Source organism: Hyaena hyaena, unplaced genomic scaffold, assembly GCF_003009895.1.
Source record: "Hyaena hyaena isolate Hyena2069 unplaced genomic scaffold, ASM300989v1 scaffold_319, whole genome shotgun sequence".
NCBI classification, from domain to species: Eukaryota; Metazoa; Chordata; class Mammalia; order Carnivora; family Hyaenidae; genus Hyaena; species Hyaena hyaena.
In genome coordinates, this window is record NW_024080951.1 from 203,850 (window position 1) to 217,777 (window position 13,928).

At 52.0% G+C, this 13,928-nt stretch overlaps 1 protein-coding gene across 1 annotated transcript in view; it reads right to left on the reverse strand.

Annotated features, from left to right (window-relative positions):
* SLC35F3 (solute carrier family 35 member F3) overlaps nt 1-13,358 on the reverse strand; it is a 115,580-nt gene extending 102,222 nt beyond the window's left edge. The window contains exon 1 of the mRNA XM_039248838.1: nt 13,230-13,358. Coding sequence (XP_039104769.1) covers nt 13,230-13,305 — 76 coding nt within the window. The 5' untranslated portion in view covers nt 13,306-13,358. The remainder of the gene's footprint in view (nt 1-13,229) is intronic.
* Between the last annotated feature and the right edge of the window lie 570 nt (nt 13,359-13,928).

Here is a 13,928-nt window from a genome sequence, read left to right on the forward strand (position 1 = left end):
TGTGGGCTATGCCCTCCCACCAGTATGGCTTGGCTTTGTTCCCAGTGAATCCCCGCAACTGCAGGGAAATGGAATTTCAGAGAGAAGCACGCGTATTTCCATTTTATACACCGATTACCTGACATGCAGGGCCAACCCTGTAAGCTTTCATTAATGGGGATACTTTCCAAGCAGTGTTGGGAGTGATTTCTCAGCCATTGCTACCGCTGTCAAAAACTCACGGAAAAGACAACTAGGGAGGCGAAAGAAAAAGTCCACGGATTTCGTACGACTAACTTCCTATTGAAGATGGACTCTGGAGGAGACGGAGCAAATGCAGGCTTGCGGCTTGGTATTTTTTTTTAAATTTTTTTAGTTTTATTATTTATTTTTTTAAGATAAATATAAATAAAAAAGATAAAAAATTTTTATTTTATTTTTCTTAAATAGTTTATTGTCAAGTTGGTTCACATATAACACCAGGGCTCATCCCAACAAGTGCCTTCCTCCATGCCCATCACCCCCCTTCCCATCACCCTCCTTCCCCTCCCCCACCCCCATGAGCCCTCAGTTTGTTCTCAGCATTCAAGAGTCTCTCATGGTTTGCCTCCCTCCCTCTCCCCCACTATTTTCCCCCTTCTTCTCCCCCACGGTCCTCTGTTAAGTTCCTCCTAATCCTCCTATACGTGCAAACATATGGTATCTGTCCTTCTCTGCCTGACTTATTTTGCTCAGCATAAGTTCTGGATGCTGGAACCCTCAAGTTCCATCCACGTTGCAACACATGGCCAGATTTCATTCTTTCTCATTGCCATGTAGTATTCCATTGTATAGATGAACCACATCTTCTTCATCCATTCATGCGTTGATGGTATTTTTTTTTTTAATCGAGTCCCTTGTGGTGAATACAGTTTCAAAACTTAAAGAATTAGGGGCGCCTGGGTGGCTCAGTTGGTTGAGCATCTGACTTCAGTCTCTCAGGTTATGATCTTGTGGTTCATGAGTTTGAGCCCCACATTGGGCTCTCTGCTGTCAGTGCCGAGCCCGCTTCAGATCCCCTGTCTCTCTCTCTCTGTCCCTCCCCCCCTTGCTCGTTCTCTCCCTCTCAAAAATAAATAAACATTAAACAAAAACTCTTAAAGAATTACGCGGTGACAGATGCTGTTTGCTGTTCTGATGAATTTATAAGGTTTTTTTAAGTTTATTTACTTTTGAGAGAGACAGAGAGACAGAGCTCAAGCTGGGTGAGGGAGAGGAGAGAGAGACACAGAATCCAAAGCAGGCTCTAGGCTCTGAGCTGTCAGCACAGAGCCTAGTGCAGGGCTGGAACCCACAAACCGTGACATCATGACCTGAGCCGAAGTCGGATGCTTAACCAACTGAGACACCCAGGAGCCACATGAGAAGTCATACTTAGCCTTTTGGATCATTTAACCAAGGGAATATTAAGAATACACAAGCTGGTAAAGAGCTCTTGATCTCAGGGTTGTGAGTTCGAGCCCCACATTAGGTGTAGAGATTACTTACAATAAAATAAAATCTTAAAAAAAATAGATAGGCAACATAAAGACATTCAAAACTAAAATCTATGCCGTTCTTTAAAAATAAGATGGAACAATGTGTCCCAATAGGCATTATAAGGAAAAAAAGGATTCCATGATCAGAAAAGTTTGGGGAATACTAGGTAGACAGATCAGAGCCAGGTTCCTTTGCTTAAGGAATATTCAGGGCTGACGGACATTGTGAATTTCCACAGCTACAGAGTGTGTGTTTCCTATATGATTTACATGTAACACCTCTGGAAGGAACAGTGTCCCTTGGAACACACTTTGGGAAACAATGGAACAGACCCACAAGGAGTCCTAGGCATCCAAGCCGAATTCATTGCCAACTTTCCATTTCACAGTACTGGGCTTCTTAGGCTAATAATAATCATGACTTATCAATTTCATCACCTCATTCATTCCTAATACTAGATCTACCTCCCAGATGTTAAAAATATTCTTTACAAATAGTTTACAAAATTGCTGACGAGCATAAATAATAAGGACTACAGACAAATCTTACTATCCAGAGATAAATAATACCATGGAGATTTTGCTACATTCTCTCTGGTCTTTTGTGTCTTTGTAACAGACACACACACACACTCACGTACGCACACGCACACACACACACAGCAACACTGGGATCATATTGTATTTCTTCCAGTATTCATTTAACTGTCTGCTTAACAGCACGGACTTCGTAAATTTCAAAGGGCTACATACAGTATGACATATGGTAGGGACATCTCAGCTGATTAAGGAGCCACACAAAACATCTGCCCTGGACCCACAGCTCCGGGAAGTCAATAAAAGAAATATAAAGCGTGGTTACTGTTCTTCAGGAACTTACAGTCTGTCTGGGAGTAACAAAACACACCTGTGAAAGAATTACAGAACAATCCTGTGTGAAACAGAGATTTTGACCGTAGGGGGAATTCTGAACAGAGCACCACCAGCATGGGCTGTGATACTGGTGAAAAGAAACCAGACAAAGCAGACGTCTGGCCTGGATGAGAGAGAGAAAGGCTCTGAGTAAACAGGGGAGCAAAGTTCAGGGTCAGGAATACACATGGTTTGCTGAGGGGCAGTGAGGAAGGCAGTGGGATCTGAAATTCATTGCCACCTTGCTCCACCTGGATACCCAATCTTTTTTTTTTTTTTTTTTTAATTCAAGTTAGTTAACATACAGTGTTCTCGCCTCGGTCAGACATTCAGCCAGGGTGGCCGAAAGGACGGGAGAAAATTCAGATGTTAGTCCTACTTTATTTAGGAAGTATATGCCCCAGCATCTATAACAAACAGATAGAATTAGTTAAGGAGTAAATAGAGAGTGACATGATAAATTTGGTTTGCAGGTGCATTCATTCTCCACTATCTGCTCTTTAAAAAACGTTTATGTTTATTTTTGAGAGAGAGAGCGAGCGAGCAAGGGAGACACAGAATCTGAAGCAGGCTCCAGGCTCTGAGCTGTCAGCACAGAGCCCGACGCGGGGCTCAAACTCACAAACCGCATGACCATGACCTGAGCCCAAGTCAGATGCTTAACCGACTGAGCCACCCAGGCGCCTCTGGTTCTCTGCTATCTGCAAGGCAGCAAATGCACCCCATGTCAGGTACCATTCTCAGGGTCATTTTAAACGCACTGTCCAATTTATGCTCAGACTTCAGAGAGAAGGAATTTTAACAAGGGGTACAGTATCCCTTCTTTCAAAAGCCTCTCAAATCTTCAAGGGCAGGAATCTTTTGCTGACTTTCCCTCCCATCGTAAATTGCAAGTCAAGCAATTCCTCTGCCTTTGATTTCACGCCTTAGGGGAACAGCTGAAAGAGGAAGTGCAGATTGTCTCAAAGAAATCAGTGTGGAATGAGCCTCGTGCTGTTTCCTGTCCCGGCTCCTCTGACCATTACTGTACGATGAGGAACGCTATTTATGTCGCCTTCACTCTTCCAACACCCCCTCCCGCCAGCTAGTAACTACCCTTCTATTTATGATCCTGTGCTTTCCGTTGTAACTTCACCCTTTAGCCCACAGCTCTGGGGGCAATGCAAAGTGGACCATACGCTCTGGCCCTGTGGCCACATGCTGTCACCGTGGACTCACGCATCTCCCTACGGTTATGCCACCTAATTCACTCAGAAGCCCTGGGGGACAGGGGGGCTCTTTCCTGTGTCAGAGGAGTGTTCTCTTAGATGCCATGTGTAGTCCATGGCCCGGTGAGATGTAACCACACTTGTGTATGAACTTCCACCCAGAGCTCTGTTCCAGAGATAGGCAATTTATGGAAACCACGCTCTCTCTCCGTGGTTGCACGTGGAAGAAAGGCCACATGCGGACACAGTGAGGGGGTGGCCATCTCCAAGCCCGGAAGAGGCCCTCATCAGGAATTAGGCTTGCTCACATCCTGATCTTGGACTTCCTGCCTCCAGAACCAAGGACACCGATGTCCGCTCTCTGAGTCGCCCAGTCCACAGTGCTTAGTTATAGCAGCCTGAGCGGAATAACCCGAGGGTGGCACAGCGCCGTGTGCCGTGCCTGGGTGTGTGTGTGTGTGTGTGTGTGAACACAGACCGTGAGCACCACTGTGCATGATGTGGGGCCAAGCTGCAGAGGACACGGTATTTATTTGTATAACCTTTTAGGAGAAGAAATAACCACACCGATCATTTGATTAGGAATCTGAGATACTATCTCAAATGCGTGCGCCTCCGTGACTTGCTCAGGTCTTAGCTGGAAAGTGAGTCCCAGAGGCCCCCAGAGGCAGTTTGCAGAACGCACAGCAGCTGCAAAGTTGTTTTTAAAAACCCAAACAGGTGCCTGGGGGACTCAGCTGGTTAAGCGTCTGACTTCAGCTCAGGTCGTGCTTTGTGAGTTCGAGCCCCGCGTCGGGCTCCCTGCTCTGGGCACGCAGCCTGCTTCAGGTCCTCTGTGTCCCTCTCCCTCCGCCCCTACCCCGCTTGCACGCTCACTGACTCTCAAAGATAAACAAACATTAAAAAAACAAAAAATACCAATCATTTCCCGGGTATGGATACAGAATTGGGGGGTGAATGAAGCCTGTGTTTTGGGGGGGGGTGGAGTGGGGAGGTGGGAGGCTTCTCCGGGATTCCCCTGAAGCCCTGTCCTGTGGCAGTGAGAGAGCGAGGCTGGCTTGGGCCTCCAGCCAGCCAGCTCCCCCTGCCATAGCCACCCTCTCAGGAAACACATCCCAGATATCTGCACTGGCATGTGCACCCCGCTCCGCGTGTCCTTAGAGGGCCCCCGATGACACTCAAGTTTCCGAACACCAGCACCCCATGCAGCGGCTTTAAGACAATCCCCGCACGTATGCAGCCTCAGGCGAACGTGACATTGGAGAAAGAGACTGGCCACAGGTGAGCTTTAAACACAGCCATTGGAGGGGTGCCCGGGGGGCTCAGTCGATTAAGCGTCCGACTTCGACTCAGGTCATGATCTCCCAGTTCGTGGGTTCGAGGCCCATGTCAGACTCTGGGCTGACAGCTAGGAGTCTGGAGCCTGCTTTGGATTCTGTGTCTCCTTCTCTCTCTGCTCCTCTCCTACTCACACTCTGACTCTCAAAAACATCAAAAAATAAAATAAAAGAAAAAGAAAAAGAAAGCTCATTAAATGCAGCCACTGGAGCCCCAGGGAAGGAAAAGTCCACGTCTGGCTTGGGAGGGGAGCAAGCTCGCGGGCACCCAGCCTTACTGCGCACGGCCCCGGGCACGCGGCACCTCTGCATCACAGCAGGTCATATTCTGGGGGCACCAGTGAGTGACCCGCATACACACACACGGGCCAGCACACACACTCGCCCCATCGCTGAGGTTTTTCCTCGTCAGAGGACCCCTGCGACTCATGTGTGGACTGGTGTTCAGGCTGGCAGAGCTCAGGGGGGGTGCCAGGGCTTCCCAAGAGGGCACACTGCATGCAGGGACGGGCCCTCCGGGCAGAATCCAGCTCCACAGGCAGGAAGGGGTGCGCCTCGGACGGGAACAGGACAGCGGGGCCGTGCTTTAGCTGATGCCATGGGCTCTGATCCGATTTCTCTTGAAGAACAAAAGCACAGTTTTCCGAAACAGACCACGAAGTTCTCAGCAAGGTCACTCAGCACGGGCAGGACTGAACGCATCCCGACCGGATGTGGGGTCGGCCTTAAGGTGTGAGGCTCTCCCTCCTAAGCTTCGTCTCCCACCTTGTGCACAACTGAGGGGGGCGGGTGGTTCAGCTCATCCCGAGCCCGGAGCCTTTTCTACAAGGACACCCAGGTCTGCCTCCAGCAAGGCCTGGAAGTCGCAGCTTCTCTCTGAGGTCTTCCTGTACTTTTTTTTTTTCCCCCACGGCCCCATCACTTGGGGGTGCTCTCTGGAGCCCCGCAGGTCCCCGCTGCCGAAGATTCAGGGGCAAGTTGTACTCAAACCGCTGGTCTTTTCTCCCCATGTTCAAATACCAAAGCCACCCCTGAGAGTACATGCCTCATGGACACACACACACACACACACACACGCACGCACTCAGGCTGAATTTCTTATTTCTGCCGGGTTTCATTTCCTCAGAGCTCGGCTCTCTTGAGTGTAGCTAGTGAAGGGTTTTAATCAGATAAACCCATCTCTGCTAATGAGGAAGCTACTTCAGAGACTCGGAATGTTTCTTGCAAAGAGAACGGAGAGGAGATCTATTCCAATCCCCCATCGTTTCAGAGAGAAAGCCGAGGCTCCAAGAGGTGAGGCGACACGTCCAGTATATTAATCAGCAAGGGGGGGTGGGGCAGGAAAGGAAACGCCAGCGTCCTGACCCTCCCCCGCTGTTCGGCCTCACACACGCTTTCCCAAGTCACATGACGTCTTAACCAGTGAGAATGTATCACTCGCCAAAAAGGCTTTTAAGAATTACATCTCGTCTTGGCTCTCCCAACGCAGCTCTTCTGAACCCTCTCCCTCCTCCGCAGCCTTCAGTCCACATCCACGAGTTTCGGCAGATAATTCCGCGTCCTATGTTGCAAAGAAGGTCAAAGTTGCCAGCTCAGGACCCTGGCTTCCCTCCCCGGCATGTCCACATTTCCCTGTGTCTTTGCCCATCATCTCTTCCTCTTCGCTTTTTCAAGGCCAACTGCCCCCTTCTCTCGTGCCCCCAATCCTGGCCACTGTTGCATCAACGACTCTTCTCTTGTGCTGGCACCAGCCTCCTTCCTCTGGGCTACAGCAATGCTCTGCTTTCTCAAAACTCTCTCCTCTCTCTGAAGGTGGGGAATTGCTCTCACAGCCGGGGGTGCCTGGGAGGCTCAGTCAGTTCAGCATCCAACTCTTGATTTTTTGGCTCAGGTCATGATCTTGCAGTTCATGGGCTCGGGCCATACCTTGAGCTCTGCACTGACAGCATGGAGCCTGCTTGGGATATTCTGTCCCCCTTGCTCTCTGCTCCTCCGCCATGCTCTCTTTTTCTCTCTCAAAAATAATAAGTAAATAAGCTTTAAAGAGCTGCTCTTACTGCCAAACACATTAACCAAGTATCCCCACATCCGCTGTTCCTCTGCCTCCTCCACGTTCACCCCCTGCAAGGTGGCTTGCAGACCTGCACCCCCACTTGAAATCGCTTCTACAAACACACCCTCCTTGGCCGTATAGTAAAAGCAAGGATTGCGAGGAACTTGTTCTGCGAGTGTTCCACAAGATGAGCAAACGTTTCTAATCAACATTAACTGGATACACGAGTGATGTCTCGCACTCCGGGTAGTAAGTGATGCCGAATGTCATGTGATCACAACGGAGCCAGTGGTTCTTGAAATTCGCTTTGACAGACGAGTGCTTTGAAGGATGTTTCCAGAAGGAATTACGCTCGCACACCAAGGTTTTACTGTACTTGATACCACATCACACTCGTTCTTTCTTGGTTTTCCTCCTGTGGTTTCTATGATGCCCTATGATGTGGGTCCTCTGGTCCAGCCCGTGGGGATATCTTTCCTGCCTTCCCTGTCTCCCAGGTGCATGTGGCCGTCAGGACTCTGCGCCTGCCCATTCCCTCCCCCACAGCCGTCTGTCACCTCATCACTCAGCCTTTACTACCCTTTTCTCCACCTCGCGGCCTGCTCCACACCTGCGTGTGAAGGCACCGCCAAGGCTTCTGAATCGGCCCATCTAACTCTGATTCCCATCTTTCCTTCACGGATGTGCACCCCCCTCCTACCCTTGCTGTTGATGCTACTGATCGTGGCATCTCTGTCCCCCAAGTTGCTCAGGCTTAACCTTCAGGGCTGTCTTTGATGGCTCCCTTCCCAGGCCTCCAACAGAAACTATCTGTGATATACTTTGGTATTGTTGACTCTATCCTACTTTCTTCCCTAAAAAACATTTATTGTGACGGATGAAATGGACTTCATGACCCATTTGGAACGCCACAGCTATGGAAGACTGTCCGCTTTTCTCAGACTTCGATGGTGTCTTTCCTCCCTTCTTGGCTTCCCCTTCCTACCTGTTTCAATCTGCTCTCCTGAGCCCAGAATTCAGGAGGCCTCCAAACCCTGGCCCCTTCTTCCCCCACTACTTCTTCAGATAGCGTGAGCTCTGGCCCCAGGAGAGTGCATACAGGTCACTGCCAGGTGCCAGCCTTTCTTAGCTCTGCACCTCTGTCTGTGGGCTGCCTCTGCCCGGAACGCTGTGTTTGCACCTCCCGCCCTTGACAGCACAGGGCACAGAAATAGCCTCTACCATGCCACCCTGATCATGCTCAAGTCCAGTTCCAAAGAATGTATAGCCATCACCTGCATTTTGGAGATGAGGAGGATCCTGAAGCCACATCCAGGTTCAGCAGGAAAGCGTGTCTTTAGATTAGGTCATTTTGGTAAAGGTCGGGGGGACTGGTGGCCAAGAGCTGTATAGTGGCCATCTGCGTCCCAGCCAGAAGTGCGCTTGCCCTCAACCGAAACACGTCATTTATGTTATAATCCTTTCATGGAGTTAAAAAAAAAAAAAAAAAAAAAAGACTCCAACATGGAATTTGTGACAGTTCTCCCTTGTTTGGAAGCTCTGTGTAATTTGTTTGGAAGCTCTGTGTAATTTACCCCTCCGAGTGTCCTCAAGCAATGTCTAGTTCATTCTCTTGCACCAATTAGGTAACATGTCTGTTCAATATACAAATGACAAATGACTTTTGTTACTGAAGCTTGGGGTCCAGGACAACCCAACGTGGGAAACATTTTTGGGTACAGGAGCCCTTTGGTGGTATATTTTTCAAGACTCCTGTAAGATGAGACCAACGGGACTGGGGATCCACTTACATGACAAGGGGCATCCGGGGATGACAGTCCTACCCCATTAATAGAAACCGAGTAGCCACACCTGCGCTGGGGGCGGCTGAGATGGGCTGACAGCCCCAGAGCAGAGGTACTAAGAATATCAATGACAGTTGGCCTCGTGAGCCCCAGGGACGGTCCGGTCCTCTACGCCATATTGTCGTGGCAGCTCCGGTGAGCAAACATTTACTGAGCTCTTCCAAAGGGCCACGAGCAGGTGGAATTCCCACTGCCAGTCAAGTGAAACGCAGTGGTACAAAGGTTCTGTAACATTCTGGAGCCAGTGGAGAGACGGACATGCAGCCTGACACCCTTGCTTTCAAACCACATGACCCTGCATGAACGATTTCTCCGAACCTCAGTTTCCTTGTCTATATATTGGGGTAACAATGCTTATCCTTCCTTTGGGAGAAATAGCAGTCAGGGAGCAATCACCCCAAACAAAGTGCCTGCAACATGGAAGGCTCCTTAGCAAAAACAATCACTGTTAAGAGGGTCAGAGCGTCCCTCTCATTTTTATATAAGAGAAGCTCGCACTGAGCTTGAATCATTTGCCAAAGTTACTTGGTTCACCGTGAGAGGTGGGCACTAAACCTGGTCCATCTGATTCCAAAGCCCTCACTCTTTCCAGAATACTACATACTGTCAGCCTCTTGGGAAAACCTGTTGTTATTGTTCTCAACTACCAATTCATACCGAATGTGCTTGTATTGAACGTGAATAAGCCGGTTGTGAACATAGACGATCCCCGTAAATACTCCTCTACTACAGAGATGTGCTGCTGATCGATGCTCAGGGTCTGCGTCTGATGGGAAAGTGAGGAAAAGGATACGAGAACAAGATATGCTGTCACATGGGACAGATGCTACCAACCTGGCTGGAAACCACTTTTCCAACCTCAACCCCTCTCTGGGGCCCAGATGCTCTCCCCTTCTCTTGCTTCCTGGCCAAGGCTGTGCACACACCATTCCTTCTGCCTGAAACAGCCTTCCCTTCTGTGCCTGACAAGTTTTCTCACTTCAGTTACAACACCTCTACCTCAGAAGGCTTCCTCCTCAGAGAGGCCTCCTCCTCAGAGAAGCCTCCTCCTCAGAGAGGCCTCCTCCTCAGACAGCCTTCCTCCTCAGAGAGCCTTCCTCCTCAAAGAAGCCTCCTCCTCAGAGAGCCTTCTTCCTCAGAGAAGCTTCCCCCTCAGAGAGGCCTCCTCCTGGGACAGGTTCCTCCTCAGAGAGGCTTCCTCCTCAGAGAGGCTTCCCCCTCAGAGAAGCCTCTTCCTCAGACAGGCCTCCTCCTCAGACAGGCTTCCTCCCCAGACAGGCCTCTTCCTCCTGAAAGGAAGGTCTCCTCAAGAAGGTCTCCTCCTCCGGAGGGCCTCCTTAGTTTCCTCAATTATCAGTGTCCCTGTGACACTATGTTCTTAGCTCTGTACCAGAACTTACTATCTTACCCTAGATAATATATCAATCTGCATGCCTCTTTTGCACTAGACTGAAAACTTCCTTATGGGAACGAAGCTAGTGTTGTTCATCTTTGCATTTCTAGGGCCTCACTAACTAGACAAAGGATGCACAGTAGGGTTGGATGAGGTATCTGTTGAGTAAATGAAGTCCGCGTGTCCGTTTTTCTGTGTTCCAGTTCAGCCCAGCACAGCGTTTTCTATTTTGGTTTTCTGTGTACTGCACGCTGGTGCCTTCTTGCCTCCCCATAGAAGACACGCTCCACAACCCAATAAATATTCCTTGCTGGCTGCATTCCGTCACTATAGCCCGTCTGCCATCCACACAGAAACACAGCCTCAGGATGGGGACCACCCTGCCCTGTGCATCCAAGGCAAAACAAAATGATTCAGCACTTCCAAAGCAAGCACACGAGATGCAAATGGTTTCAAAAAATAGACCTAGAGCCAAACTGAACAAAAACACCAGGCTAAAAAAGAAAAGAAAAAACAGGCAGAGAGAAAGTGCTACATGGAGTCCCAGAGATACCAACGGCAGGTTTTAGCAGGCCCCGGCCTGCAGACTTCTGCTGACCTACGTGTAGGTGTCCTCTGCAAAAGGGAATCGGGGGCTTTCTAGGATCCTTGGAACTCTGCGGATGCTTCTAGATACCGTCACCACACACGCACTCTTTGAGAACAAGAAGGTCTGCTGAAGGTGCAAGACAGTCTGTGACTGGAGGAGTGCCAGATATTTATTAAGTATCTACTGTGCGCCTAATGTGCGCTACGTGTTACCACCCATCCTGCCTCACTGCGTCCCCAAAGCCAGCTGAGGTGGGTTGTTACTTCTGTTTTACTGGGGCTCAAAACAAGGAAACTGAGGCTCAATGCTCATGATTTACACAAGTTGGTGGGGGGAGGGGGGGAGAAGAGCAGAGTCTTGATCCCTGATCTCTCCAATTCTCAGCTACATACGCTTTCCGCTATCTACAGATGTGTATGGGCGGGCACACGTTGGTGAAAAACCCAAGTCCACGGCTTGCTAAGGTCATCAGTGCGGACAGGAAGCTCGATGCTCACCTGACAGTTAAACCGAAGGGAACTGGGGAATCCCCATTTTTATTCCCTGAAGGTGAACCTGGGATGTCCCTCTGGCATGTCCCTCGCTGCCTCCTTTAGCCCCTGTGGGGTCACGGCACCCAGCCTGGGTGGCCTCACCATCCACGTTCAGCCTGACTCGGAGAGCAGCTCAGACCTGACTTGCATGATGGGCTGGGGATTGCTGGGGGCAGTGAGGCGGACACTCTCCTGCTGGAACGCAGCAACAGCCTGCTGTCCTTAGAAGGTGGAGGTGGGGGGACCCCCCCCTAGGACCCAGGAGTGGGCAGACACTTCCAGCTTCCCTACAGGACATACATATCCTCCAGTCCTTCCCCTCCCCATCTTGCACGTATGCCCGGGCAGTGTTCCCGTGAAGGCAGAACCCCTTGGGAAAGTTGGCACATGCACTGAATTCAGGTGCAGATGACAGATGCCAAGTCACTCCTAAGATCGGGATGGGGGAGGGGCAGAGACAGCTACACAAAGCGGGGAAAAAACATCAACCTTCTTTAGACAGAAGATGATGAAAAAGGTAAAGAGTTGCAAGTTGTTGAAAAATCGTGTCCTGAAAAGCATAGGTTTGGGATCAGAGGGCCCAAGATTCCATTCCTGTCTCACCACTGTTTAGCCATGGGTCTTGGACAAGTCAATCCGCCTTTCAGGGTCTCACAGTCCTCAGCTGTGGGATGGGGGTAATGGTACCAGGAAGGCTCCTGGCGGACCTCAGCGGATGGGCTGCGTGCGGAGTACACAGCTGCCTTGCTAAGCTTCCATCTTGTTCTTACCGGTTCTGCCTCACTGAAACACGCAAGAACTTGTGAGGCGATACTGGTCCTTGGAAGCCATCAGACAGAGGTCTGGGCTCCAGGCTGCAGTCCCAAGGACAAGGCAGAAGCTGGGCTCTCTTACACACTGGCTGCTCTGGGCTCTGTTAGCTCGGGAGAAGTGAAGGCCTGGAACCCAGAAGTGTCTGCTTTCCTCTCCCCGCTGGCCGGCGGCTCCCTCCCTGCCCTCACCTGGCCAACTTGGCCAGCTCTAGGAAGACTCAGGCCTTCCACCTCCTGTTAGAAGCAGTTAAGGACTGGTCTCTCTCTGCACCCCCCATCCCCGCCCCATCAGAAAGGAAGGTCCCCTTTACTCCAGCAGGACAACAGCTGTGTGTAAATGTCTGTGTGTCCCTGGAGTTGGGGAAAGGACCTGTGTACAGGCTGGTGCGGGCTTCTCTCTCACCTGCTTGCCCGCCCATTCCACCCATTCTGGGGAAGCTGGGGACGCACACTCCTTGGGGGCTGGGAGGCTTGGGGGTAGGAGAGCTGATCTGGGGCTGCCGCATATGCATATCTCCTTCCTCACCAGCTGAGCAATATCTCTGGGCTGCCTGGGGTGGGGGTGGGGGCAGAGGGGATGCTCCAAACCCAGGGGATTCAACTGTGGGTGTGTGCGCCTGTGTGTGCAATGTGGTGGGGGTGTGTGTACAGGAGAGCACTGGTTAGTGTCTGCGAGACCCCTCCCTCCTCAGCCTCAGCTGGCAGGTGCCTCAGGACAGGACAGGCAGGAGCTCAGGCCACCACTGCCCGCTCCTGTCGCCAGATGTGCTGGGGGCCACACAGGGAGGCGCCAGCCCTGTGTTCTGGCCGCAGGGGGGCACACCCCCCCCGCAGATCACCCCCCCCTCCCCGACAGCAGCTCAGCCCTGCCTTGGCGCTACCTACCGAGCTGCCACCCCCTGCAGGCATCGGGCATGGGGCTGCACTGCGGGCGACGCTTCCCGGGGTGCGCGGCAGCACCCGCGACCAGGCAGCCCCAGCAGGGTGGCGGCCCCCCGCGGGGGTGCAGCGACCTCGCGCCAGCCCCCGCCGCCCCGGGAGGGAGCCGTTACCTTCCACTTTGGTGAGGGTAAGGACCGGACTGTTGCAGGCGCTGAGCGGGGCCACCCGGGCCGAGTGCTTCTTCATGATGAGCCGTCCGCCTGCAGGAGCGCCTCCGCTGATCGCCTACATCCTGGGGCCGGCCGGGGCGCGCCTCTCGGGTCCGGTCCCGGTGGCCTCCGCCGCGGAGGAGCGCGAGCGGCTGGCCGCTCACGCCCTGCCCCGGAGGCTGCCGGCGGGGCTCCTGTAGCCGTGCGGCTCACTGCGGCGGCCGCCCCTCCGAGCACATCTTCCCCGGCCGCGCAGCCACTCCACACACGCGCCCACAGCCTCCCGCCTGGAGGCTGCTGCAAACTCCAACGTCACGTACAAGTGCGCTCCCCACTCCCACCCCGCGGGCTCACCTGCTCCGCCCCCCGCCCCGGGACGCCCGGCCCCGCAGCAGCCCGGGGCCCTCCCTCCCAGCCCTGGCCAGGCAGTGGCCTCCAGCAGGGCTGGCCATCAGCTCCCAGGTCGGCCCTTTGCCATCACCAGCTCACGGGAGGGGACACCGGAGAACTTAGCCTCAGAGTTTAAAAAGCGAGGCGTCTGACTTTGAATTGAGAGCTGACTTCCCTGCACAGAGTCTTGAGCTGTGGTTTACCGAAAGAAGTCAGGAAAAAAGCAAAGCTTCCCAAGGGCCTGTGTGAACTTCTTTGAAAGAGTCTATG